We start from the raw sequence: 12,751 nt of genomic DNA, 5'->3' as shown, positions 1-12,751 counted from the left end.
AATAAAAAGGACTTATGTTAATCATAGAACCTTTATGTAAAAACTGAAACATGTCAAACATAAATCAATCAAGCTGGACAACCCACCTGAACAGGCGATTAGGACTGAACAAAGAAAAAGATGGCAGCACAGCATGCTACAGCACACTTATAGGAGACAAACACTTGGATAATTGAGGTTGATCTTTTGTTACAGTTTTCTGCCAACTTACACAAACCTAAAGTGTTTCTTATGAAAACCTCCAGAAATATAAAAAAATAAGTCACTGGAATTTAACCACAGGTTAAAAACCTAAAAGTCCTGGTTAAGGACACAACATTAAAGCTAGAAAGCAAAATTAAAAGCTGGATGGCAATAAGGTGACAAAATTAAAATTACAAACTGTGTGGCTGCGTCTGGAAACCACATTCAGAGTTAACCTGTTTTAAATAAACAGGGTTTGAAGAATAAACAACATGCTTGATTTTAACAAGTTGGCAAACAAGACTATAAAGTTATGTAATTAGTAAATCTTATTTTGTCTGTCCCACTAACTGCTTGATGAGAGAAAGCTGCAGCTGCATCAACTGTTCCAGGTGGTCAATCTGTGAAAGGTAACAAAAACCATGTTATCCATTTGCACTTCAAATTTCAACTGCTTAAGCCAGTTCTTACCATGTATGACATAACAATGTAAGTCAAAGTTGGCCATTAACACCTAGCTTAACAAACTAAAAAACAATGTTCTATAAAATTGAAGTTCAAAGATGCTTTCCAAAAAACAGTGAAACCAGCTTTGACCTTAGTCGTCAGGTTCAGACAGCAGCAGCCAGAGGCCTGAGGATCTGGGATTCAAACAGAAAGCCAAGTCAACGCTATACCATCCAACTCATTGTAGAATGAAAGTGTGATAAAAAGTTTTAAAACATTTTAAGTTAGGCAGTCGCAGATCATTGTTCTCGTTTTAAAGCATACATACCGTGAGTTTTAGTATCAATTTTGCATGGAGGCTCCATTTGCGCAATTATCTTCTGAACGGGATCTTCTGAAAAAAGCAAGATGTCAGTACAAATGCTACTTGGCTTCAGCACTTACCATACCTCGCAAGCCATTATGGATACTTTTTGTATTAATTTTTTAATTAAGATTCAATGATTAAATCAGTAAAAATGAATAGATTAAACCAATGATGTAAATAATCATTACTTGCTGCACTTCTTTCCAGTATTGAAATGTATTTGAACCTAATTAAGCAATTAAATTAAAGCAATATGAGGCATACCACAAATTGTGAATATAAAAAAAATACTGGGTTAGCCAGGATATTTTGTTGAATTTATAATGCAAAAGTAAAGACAAGCAACAAACCATTGACTGACACAGCAGAGGTGTTTTTCTTCTGCTGGGGAGTCTGGGGTTCCGGCTCTGGGATTATGGTTAGGCCGGAGGTAGCCGTTGTATGTTTCAGCCCCTTTTGGGTTTCAGGTATGACCATGGGCTGGGGGGGGCAGTCAGGTACAACTGGAGTGCTGGCAGCAGATGTGCTGCTGGCAGTTTGGTCAGCCTTCTGGGTGGTGGATGAGCAAGGATTACTATTTGCCTGGTCCTGTAGTGCATCTAATATCATGGTGGTGAGGTGCCCCCCACCCCTCTCAGTGGGCAGAGTGAGTGAGAGCACGTTAACAGAGCCATTGAAGGACTGGACAGTGGCGAGGACACCATTCAACAGCTGGCTTTGAAACATCTGCAGCACTTCCTCTGGCAATTCTGCAGGGAAGTGTTCTTTACCTAGAAACAGAGAGCGGGGCGAGGTGGGGTGGGGCGGGGGGTGGGGACATGATTACAAATAATCAAATCAATAAAATAATTTCAGAGAACAGAAATAACATCCCCTTTGTCTTACCAGTGAGGGTGCAGCGAGTGATCTGAAAGGGGAGCTGCAGCAGGTGCTTGGTGATAGGCAAGATACGGGAGAATGGCACCTTCTCACTGTTGCCGTAATCTGCATAGATGACACTCATCTCATTGTCACCGACCTCCAGGACCACCGCACGGTACCAGTTATTGTCAGCTGGAGGAAAGAAAAAAAAAAAAAAAAAAAAAAAAAAAGGTCAGGGTTTTTAAATTCCATTTTTTGGCAGTTTTGTGAGCACCGATAGATGCTTATTAGATTTTGACAGGGATAGCCGTTTACCTTCATGTCACAACCTCCAGAAGTATTTTTTTGTGTATTTTACTGCCTTGATTGGCTTGTGTATTCATGTATCTACGAAATGGGTTAAATAAGAATACATATTTTCTATTCACTTAGAGGCAATGTCTAAAGTCAACAACATGCATAAAATGTCTTAAGTTCAGATTCAAATAGCCTTGAATCCTGCCTTTAAGAGATAACAAAGATGACTTTACCAAAACTGCCCTTAAAAATAGATGAGCCTTTACCAGCTACAAACCTACAGACAGCACTGAAAAATCCATTAAAACAGACCCTGTTGTTAACTGAGCTGCGGAATGTATCCACGCTATAGTCTCCTTCTTGCATGCTGTGTTTACAGAGGAGCCACTCCTACGCTCTGCAGCACAAACGCTGTATAATTATATCTACTAGCAGACACCAAATTACCAGCTTAGGTCTGCAGGGGCAACAACTGCAGGTGGGGTCTCAAGAACAGAGTGTGAACATAAAAACTGGATGTAAGAATGAGATAATTGAATTCATGGTGGCAGATTGTGTCTGTGTTTCCTCTGAGTGATAGCTCAATGATGGATCAGCTGGTGTGTCCTAATACGGTCTCTTGCCTGTAATCATTAAACGATGTGTGGGAATGATACTGCCTTAGCAACGGGGCTTTCCCCTGCTGACAGTATCTATCAAACTCTGGATGCAATTTCCTTATGAACCATCATGTTGACTAATCCACCTATCAAAACTCAACTGTAATCTTTTGTCACATAAATTTTCTCAAATAAGATTACATTGTTTTGGCATAAAAGCAACAAAAACTTCTTTGTTTACCAAAAGTCTAGATATATCAATATAATTTTTCAACACTAATATTGTTAGCCATTATGCATGGCTAGATTTGAAGTTGCATTTACTGACTTTTTTTGTCATCCATTGTAAAAATGTCACTTAAAATCATGTTAGGATGTGAAGCACCATGAATTCAGAAGCTTGCTCACAGTTACTCACTCGTAATTACCTGTCTGACACCTAGTGGTTTTAAGGGTCATGACAATGCTCACAAACACTGAACTAGTTGTACTCACTCAATTTGTGTCTACACAGTAGTGCAGAGAGCTTTGCATCTACTGTCTGTGTCCTTGTTACTGTTCGCTACCTGCCTCTTCAAAAGCTTTGATGGTTTTACAAATGCCAGTTAAGTCTACACAACTCATTATATTTTGGTGGGGGGAAATTGAGCAGTTAAGGGGATAGAGGCCAGGACTAACAATGTACGTTGTTGCTTTAAGAAGAGCTGCATGCTATAGCAGTGTGTGTTACAGTTTGGACATACATTTTATGTCCATCTGGCATTGTGATAGAAGGACCACAAATTAAAAGTTAATCTCTGGACCTATTCTTTTATGATGTACAGAATGTATTTATGGAATATTAAGTGTTCCTCACCAGAGAACTGGGCACAGCAGGCAGCCCCAGGAACTGGTCTGCTCAGGACAGTGGAGGATAAAGAAGCACGAATGTTGCTGCAATAGGCAACCAGCTCCATCATCACATCCTGAAGCTTCTGCTGGTCCACTGCACAACAACACACAGAAATTACAACAGGAAGGTGTATTACATTTTCACCATTTGTGCAAGCCGAGTGTTCTGACCCTGGCTGGGAACAAGCAGGTAGAAGAGGGAAGGACTAGGGACGGCTGCAACGCAAGGCTGAAAGGTGTCGTTGAGAGGCAGCTCCACTGTCTTCCAGTCCACTGGAAAAGATGGGGCTGAAACAAGATCACAACACACAATTTCAACCGGGCTCCTTAAAAACATAAACCATTGCATTTCATGTTAAGAACACCTGTATTCTAGCTGACCTTCTGATGGCACTGCAGATTGACCCTCTGTTGGCATCTTTTTAGAACTGGTTCCTGTCTGGTTTGAGGCTTGCACATGCATTTGGCTGTTTTCATTTTCCTGTATGTTCTCTTGGTGTTTGTGTTCAGAGCCTGTGGTTGTATGCGTCTCTTTGGGAACCGCTCCAGGAACTTTGGCTAGTTGCGCAGAAATGAGGGCAGCTGCCACATTCTGCCCTTTGCTCTCCAGTTCCACACCATAGCCTTGTTCAGTGGCACAAATGACACGTGCAGAGAGCTGCTCGCCATCCACCAGACTCTGGAACCACAGCAGGGCTTCACTGCTCCACTCTGATCCCAGGGGCTCCACACCTGATTCCAAACATACACACTTTGTAAGACGCATAATGTTGAATGCCCCTTTTATTCAACTATCCAAGAAAAATTATAACAATAAGTCTTTTACACACCCACCCACCCCCACACCTGTGAGCCAGCAGCGAATTGCCTGGAAAGGTAGAGTCAGGAGTCGGGGTGTAATGGATCGAATGTGGTCCTTTTCCACTTTCATGCTATAACCATAGTCCACGAAGTTTACACACACAACTTCAGACAGCTCGTTTACTAAAGCCCGATACCACTCTTTATCACCTGGGGAGCAAAAAGCAAATAATCCTGAATGTCATCTGATCAAGGCTGTTAGGAAACAGTTCCATGTGTCAGTGTTTATAACAACCAGCGGTACGTTAAATAATCTCACCTGGAAACATGGCACAACAGGGCTCCCCCATTTTGGGCACAAAAGGTGAGGCCTCTGCCGCACAATGCTGTTTCAACTCAGCCCCGAGCTCTATCAGCCGTTGATGGTCTGACAAACACATGAAATGAGAAAAGGTCACATTAAAGTATTAAAATAGAAAAATCAAGTCTTATGTGGACATCTGAAATTGCCATAACCTTATTAATATAAGTCAAACACAATTATAAAATAGAATAAAAAAAAAAAAAAAATAGAACCTATAATATACACACTGCAGTGTTTCCCATAGCTTTTCAAGTTACTTGCATTATTGTGGAAGTGCAAAGAATTAAATACTTAATCTAGGCAGAAGAAACAACTATACCTATAGGATTGTTGATGCGGCAGTAAAACTCTTGAGGGTTCTCCACAACACTGGCTAGCAGTGCCACTGTCTGGCCGTCACAAGGAAGCTCACTACAAGACCACACCAGAGGCTCACAAGCTGGGGCCGGCACTGAAAAGCATTATATAAGATTTAGGCTTTACTATCTGCCCGCTTCAAAATTATAAAGTTAGTCATAAAATTCTCTAATTAAGACTATGGTAGGTACATTTGATAGAATGACTCAAGTGACACTGCAGTTAAACTAACATTACCCTAACATACAATATCCTGAAAAGGTAGAGGCAGTCATCATCATGGTTAAACACCCAAAAGGGTCAATCATTGCTTCGATTTGAGAATTTTCTCTCATGCTATGTTTTAGATAGAGAACTGGATATCATTTTCATAATTTAATGTTAGTCGTTTACAACCATGTGGTTCCGCAGCAACAGTTGCTGTCTCGTCAGCCTGCTGGTCACTACTGATGGGAACAGGAGAAGGAGCAGGTGCAGCAAAACCAGCAGAGATCAACAGCTCGGCTACATTGGCCTGAGGATCACTGGCCTCATCAATCATGGCCACCAAAGCCTTGCCCTCATGTGCTCCCTGGATCTCAAGGCGCAGTATTCGGTTCGATACCCTTCGCTGCAGGGCCAACAGGCAGTCCTCTGACCAGCTCTCCCCAACAGGCTGCACCCCTGGAACAGCCCAACGACAGATGCTTGAGAGAATGTGAGACAACGCGTTTCAGAAAGACACATGCATTTTCAAAGGTTTATTATAAAAGTTAACATCATTTTTCAGGTACCTAAATAGAAGAAGTTACTTTATATACTATAGAGTGAAGGCAAGACAACCTCCTGGTGACATACGGTCCTAAATAACCAATAAGGTAAAGCGTTTTTTGAGTAACTTTCTTTTGAAAAGTTGGGTGACACTACAAAATAAAGCAGCGAAAAACAATTGAAGAATATTTAGCTCTCAAAGCAGATCCGTCAAACACACTTTGGTAAAGTTCTAACCATTTAAAATTTGCTTTACAACGCATATACTACCTGCAAGACCACAAGCCATAGCCTGCATGGGCAGGGCCAGTAGTGAAGTGCTGATAGGCTGCAGGTAGCCTAAATCCACCTCCTCAGTGTTGCCAAAATCAAGGTAGCCGACACAGACACGTTCCTCTGATGAATAAGCCAGAACTTTAGCCCTGTACCACTGCTTGTCCTCTAGAAGAAACACAGAGGTCAGAGCTAGATTAGGTTCACAATGCAGGTCAACAAAGGGAAACTACTAATTTGATATTATACTGTATGACACCATGTTTTAAAAGCTGAATGTAGAAATGTAGACACACAGAATCTGTGAATTTGTCAGCTGGAGCACCTCAGGCCTGAAGCATTTACAAATCATGAAAACACATTTATAAAAAGGAATACACTAATCTTTTGGCTCTTTTTGTGCATCATGTATTCACTTGTTAGGCTACAATAAAAACACACTTTTACTTTAGTAAATGGCATAACCAATTGCGCATATTCTCGATAACCCAACTGTCACATACTGGAATGTGTTAAAGGGTGATATATTCTCAATATGCACGTATGTGTTGTACCTGAGAACTGGGCACAGCAAACTGTGCTGGGGGCTGGCCTGAAGTTCTGGGGGGCTGGGGCCTGGCAGCAGTGTTCCCTCAGCTTCAGCTGCAACTCCTGAATCACTCCTGTAAACCATAAGTTCTCAAGTTAAAGATACATGTCAAAGTCCAGAGGTTTTAGTTGCGTGTACCAGATGAAAAGCTACTTACCAGCGTTCTCCACCTTCTGTACGATAATTTCATTGGGCGACTGAAGATGAGTAACCACAACAGAGAAGGAGTCACCTACTGCCAGTGTCAGTGGGTCTGGTGGCTGAGCCCATGTGTTGTCATCCTTCCCATCGGAGAGACGCCTGAAGTTATCCAAGGATGCACTTATCATGGCATCTGAGGAAAAAAGAAATATATATATATATAGATAGATATACATATATAGAGATATCTTGCATTGCTCTAAATATTGGTTGCAAATCAGATGCTGAAAAATTCCATTACGTGTTGCCAGGGTTCCTGTAAAATCTTTGGGTAGAAATTAAATTACCTTCATGACTTTCAATACCTGAAAACAGGCACCTGTGTAATACATATTTCAGCAAACTGTGCATTGAAACACTGTCGTCCCCAGCTTACTGTTTGTCGCAGCCCTGGTCTGCAGTCTGATTTCAGTTGGGATGGTTAAGTACTGGATGGCTAACAATTTTCCTCAGTTTAATGATAACAAACCTGAAGTTCTTGTCTTTGGTCCATCAAAATCCAAAACTGCCATCCCTGCCGACCTTAGTCCCCTTACCCCCTATGTTAAACTCCATGCACGTAACTTGGGTTATTTTAGACTCCCATCTTAACCTGGAGAAACAAATATCTTCTGTTGTAAAGACTAATAATAATTTCCAAACTCAAGTCTGTTTTGTCATACAATGATCTGGAAAAAAGTAATCCATGCCTTCATAACCTCCCGCTTAGACTATTGTAACTCTCTCTACTTTGGTCTCCCTCTGACTCTGGTGGCACGGCTTCAGATGGTCCAAAATGCAGCGTATGGGCTGCTCACAAATACAAAAAAGTGTGAACACATTACACCTGTCCTAGCCACCTTGCACTGGCTTCCAGTCCAGTCTAGGATACAATTTAAAATACGGTTGATGGTTTTTAAAAAGGTCTTCCAAGTCCTGGCCCCCAGCTACATAGCTGATATCATTCATCTTCACGTAGCTCCCAGGTCCCTCACATCCTCCAGCCAAGGCCTCCTCCATGTCCCACGGTCCCAGCTTAAGCAAAAAGGTGACGGAGCCTTTTCTGTTGCTGGCCCTCAGCTGTGAAACCGACTGCCACCTGACATCAGAAATGCCCCTTCAATGGTGATATTCAAAGCCAGGCTCAAAACTCACCTTTTTACATTGGCCTTCCTGGCATTTTAATTGTCTTATCCTGCTATGTTTGTAATTAAGGGTTTGTCTTTTGATGTTGTTTTTAGCCTAAATCACTGATTTGTAAGTGTGTTTTATTTTTATTTTATCACCATGTGGTTAATGCGCTATGTACAGCACTATGGTCAGCGCAAACTGTATTTAAATGTGCTATAGAAATAAACTTTACTTACTTACTTACTATATGGCTTACTTATTTCTTGCTGAGTTGGTGTTTCGTTGACTGTTTCCTCTGCTGCATAACCGAGCTCAAGGAGGAATGTGCTCAACTTCTTTCCTAAAAGACAGGTAGAGAGTTGTCTTTATGGCTTTAAACTTCACATCACAAATTACACATTTCCCATCATAAACATGTTTTTCAGCATTCCCAACTCAAGATAACATACCCATGGAAAGCAGGATATCCACAGCATGGATGCGGCCATTTTCTAGGGATTCCACCAGTCTAACAGTCACAATCTTGCCTGCCAACAGCTGTTTCACTGATATACGGCACTCGCCTGACCAGTTTCCAGTCACTGGGACCACCCCAGCAATATGGCACTCCATTGCCTGGAAGTAATAGATGCAAGTGCTAGTGTCATCATGCAAAAGACTACAAACTGTCAGCTTGAATGTTATGTAGTGGGAGTGTGTTATCATTACCATGCTTAAAAAAAATAAGATGAGTGGTGTGAATATGCACTCACGCATGGACAAAATGGCTGGATATTAGCAGCCAGGGGCTTGATCCTATCCACAGGTACATCCTCTTCATTGCCAAAGTCAATGTAAAGGATATTAGCCATCTTCTGGTCAGCAGTTAAAGTCTGGACCAGGCCTCGGTACCAGTTCTAAACATAAAATAAAGGCAAACACACAAGTGTCACAGTGCACAGTCAAGAACTGAGCCAATGTGCATATTAAAACATGCGTCTCTTATCAAATTGCTTGAGAAGGCCTCTGCTCACCAGATCACAGGAGAACTGAACCGCGCAAACCTCACCAACATGTGGTACATATGTCCTCAGTGAGGGGCAGCTGTTAGTTTTCTGAAGCTCTGTGCTGATATATTGCAGAGCTTCCAGCAGCTCAGGACTTTGTGCAACAAGAAAAAACCTGCCAGGGCTGTAGAACTCTACAACAGATGCCTAAAAGCCACACACAATTACAACAAAAAGACAATGCATGTTCGTATTAAATAACGTTGGCTAGATCAGTCTTTACAGTTGAGGCAATCTGAGAATGTTGTACCTGGATGTCTGTTCCCTTAATGATTTTAGTCATATGCAAGTCCTTCAAATAGACCCTCTGGAGGCTGGATGCATTACCGTGCTTCAATAAACAGAGGTTAAACGTAGATGACAAAACACTGACCACAAATCCTTTACATTGCATTATTTCAAACTTGAACAAACGTTAGCTTGACTTTTTACTTGCATAAGAAGATCTCCAAATCACTGCAATTACCTTGGACTCAACCAGGCCGGCTCCGTCTCCTGTCGCCAGCGACGCTGTTTCCTTAGTTGTCTCTCTTAAATTAAAAGGAACAAGTGAGTGCACTTTATCTATTGAACTCTTGACTGGTGAATCACAAGGATTGTTTTTTGTTGGCATTAAATATCATCACAGCTGACCGTTAATGGTAGTCAGGGTCTACGCATCTTACTTTTCCGGTTCTAGATCAATGGACTTGCACATGTGTCTGTGCGCCTTCCAGTCTTCTGTCTGACATGCCACAGAACAGTAAGGAGTCTTCTTGCAGCGCTTGCACCGAAAATTTCCTGTCAAGTGAATACACTTTTTACTGCTTCAAACATTACATGATGGCCAAGCAAACTTGTCTTCATTTTCCTGGAGCACGAGCAGATAGCTGACAGGAACATCATGATGAAAAAGGTTGAGAGAAAAAGAAAAAAAAGGCGTACTATAACGCTGGCTCTTCTGTGTCTACCCTTCACAATAAAAACCCAGCTTAAATTCCTTTAGAGCATTTCACTAAGAGGAAACTCAATAAAAAGCCATTTTGCCAACACTAAATATCAAACAAAAGCCAGACACTATATCGTATTAAGTTGCTGTGAGCTGTAAACGCGAGACTATCTTGGAAAGACAGCAGTTTTCATCAGACTCACCCTGGGTCCGTTAATTTAGTGTACTGCTAATAACATTACCGTCGGCAAAATACAACCGCAATTAAATCTATTCTTCAACGTTAACCATCAAGCCACTAAGCCTGCTTGGAAATGAATACCTCTGCTGAAGTATTAAATTTGTTAACGATATTAATGACTAGACGACACAGCACCGCCGTCATTAAACACAGACTGTGGCGATATTAGCATGCAATATCGTTGACGATAAAGACATCACTAAAATGTAGTTGAACAAAAACCCTCTTCTAGAGTGAAGTTGCGTATTAAGTGGTTTGGGGTCTTGCTGTAAGTCATTTTGGAGTACAATTTGGTAGAAATACCACAGGCCAAGCAACGGCCCATTCCAGGCATATTTTGAACGGGCACTGTACTAGTTTAAAATCATTACATAAAAGAAATGGCACACGCCATGATCTTTTTCACTTTTATAAATGTTTATTTATCTAACAGGGTCTTAAATATTGCAATTGATTTGCCTCCTCATTTGCATGTTATCATTATCAATAGGACTTTCCCCAGAAAACATCTTGCCATAGCTAATATAACACACACAATCTGAAGACAATCTTAACAGCTAGTCAGCAATATGTCCACCATGAGTCTATAATGTGTTAATTTTATAAAGTAGGATTTTTTGGAGAATGGAATGCTCCAAAACTGTATCTTAGCAAAGCCACTTTGATGTGGGACCAGTTTTGGTAAGGCAAAAAAAAACTAAAATATACATTTGACATGAATTTGCTCATTAATACTCATAATGTAAATGTTTCAATATTTGCCTCCCAGGCTGATTCTCATCAGTTATTTAATGGCAGGTGGATAAATACTTGTATACTGTTGGCACTCCATGGTGCAAGGCTGCAGGAACTTTATACACCCTTCACATTGAGTTGATGCAACTTTAATGGTGACAATATTACCTTGCTGACCACAGAAGTTGCAGAAGTATACAGTCAGCGCTGGTGGTATGGATCCTAACACCTATGAAGACAGAAAATACTTGAAAAACGGCAATGTTCAGCAGAACACATTGGTTTTCCAATTATGAATAACTGCAAGTTTGTTACATACTGCAGATTGATCCCTGCTGATTCCTGCAAAAAATAAAAGTGGAGGAATGAACATGGTAGAATGTAGCTAAGGTCTGAGGTAGTGGCTAATAATATTGCCATGTTCTAGAATTAAAATTGTATTGCGGTTTAGTTACTAGTCGCATTGTACAAAAACAACGGGTATGCCAGGCAGGTGTGTCCGGTAATGGACGATCATCGAATGATTGCATTGATTTACCATCTCCAATGGCGCCTGACGCGGGGCGCACAGATGTTGCATTGGGCATGGTGGGATGTCTTGGAGAAGGCAATGCGGTAATAAGAGCCACGGGGGTCGATGATGGTTTCCTCAAGGGCTGGTTAGGTCGAACCAGGTTTGGAGAAAATGAGCGGTACATGGCGGCAGCTGTGAATGTTATAAATATCATGTATAGTCAGATTTAGTCAGAGTTCAACGAAATATATTGAGTGCACAAAAAGTCGTTTTACAAATAAAAGTACTACATTCTTAGCTAGCTTATAAGCGCCGAAGCAGCTAACGATTACGTTAGCTGGCTAGCTACACTTCACGGTGATTGATGCTAGCTGGCTTAGTTAACGTTAACTTAAGTTAGCAAGCCAAAGCAAACGGCGACAAATACAAAACTTACAACAACATACTTAAACAATGTCATATTACGAGACAACTGAATAAATAAACCCAAACAAATAAATATATCTGTACTTTATGGTTTAATATTGCAGAGTAAATATTTTACCTGAATGCACGTGTTGGTGGTAGAGATAAAGTGTGTTGCACATGCGCAGTAGCCTCAATTGCGGATAGGTCAAGGGCAGAATGAAATTACCGTAATTCTCATCTTCTGCTTCTTTCCTAAGAATAAAGACACATTCATTAAGACTAATTATATGTAGTGGGTTTCAATCATAGACTGTTAATATACAGTCTATGGTTTCAATATTGACCTGGGATATTAGCATCATAATTGCCTTTCATTTTCCAGAGCTGTGTTCATGTCTGTCTGTGCATTGGATGCTGGCTCACTGTCTTGGTTATTGCACAATGGACGCTGACTGATTAATTGCATTTGACTCAAATATGACATTGTGTGGATGCCATATACAGTAGGAAAATGCTTTTCCCCCTTTTTTTTCTTTCTTTATTTCAACAAAACACAAAGTCTGCTAACAAGGTATCAGCTAAAGGGCCTGTGGTGTTCAAAAGGCAGAATGCAGCAATCACTGTCAATAACAAGCATATTGCAACACAATAATCATGGGCTACACTATCTCATATTAATACGAGACATGTGTGTGATGTTTAATGTAGTTTACTCATGTATTTGTGTTCATGTTTGGTATAAAATTCCATTTAGGTGAAGGTGTATATGGGTGAAAGTGTACCTGTCGT

General features: G+C 40.9%; 1 protein-coding gene across 3 annotated transcripts; it reads right to left on the bottom strand.

Annotated features, from left to right (window-relative positions):
• Positions 1 to 17: 17 nt before the first annotated feature.
• On the bottom strand, positions 18 to 12,209 carry tdrd1 (tudor domain containing 1). Of its 3 annotated transcripts, none has more exons than XM_028567323.1 (26): positions 12,099 to 12,209; positions 11,579 to 11,746; positions 11,360 to 11,382; positions 11,209 to 11,269; positions 9,802 to 9,916; positions 9,603 to 9,666; positions 9,387 to 9,467; positions 9,104 to 9,283; positions 8,843 to 8,986; positions 8,540 to 8,705; positions 8,335 to 8,430; positions 6,937 to 7,113; positions 6,745 to 6,852; positions 6,188 to 6,358; positions 5,564 to 5,830; positions 5,130 to 5,261; positions 4,766 to 4,873; positions 4,492 to 4,656; positions 4,027 to 4,377; positions 3,817 to 3,933; positions 3,611 to 3,739; positions 1,883 to 2,050; positions 1,348 to 1,767; positions 959 to 1,024; positions 781 to 824; positions 18 to 584 (listed from the first exon to the last, which is right to left on the bottom strand). In XM_028567323.1, exons 1-26 carry the CDS (start codon positions 12,139 to 12,141, stop codon positions 513 to 515), a joined length of 3,636 nt encoding a protein of 1,211 aa, XP_028423124.1. In that variant the 5' UTR covers positions 12,142 to 12,209; the 3' UTR covers positions 18 to 512. The 3 variants fall into 3 exon arrangements, with proteins under 3 accessions (XP_028423124.1, XP_028423125.1, XP_028423126.1); XM_028567324.1 differs by having other exon boundaries at positions 959 to 1,021; XM_028567325.1 differs by having other exon boundaries at positions 8,347 to 8,430.
• Positions 12,210 to 12,751: the final 542 nt, after the last annotated feature.

Source organism: Perca flavescens, chromosome 21 (genome assembly GCF_004354835.1).
Source record: "Perca flavescens isolate YP-PL-M2 chromosome 21, PFLA_1.0, whole genome shotgun sequence".
NCBI lineage: Eukaryota > Metazoa > Chordata > Actinopteri > Perciformes > Percidae > Perca > Perca flavescens.
This window is presented reverse-complemented; position numbering and strand designations above follow the sequence as displayed.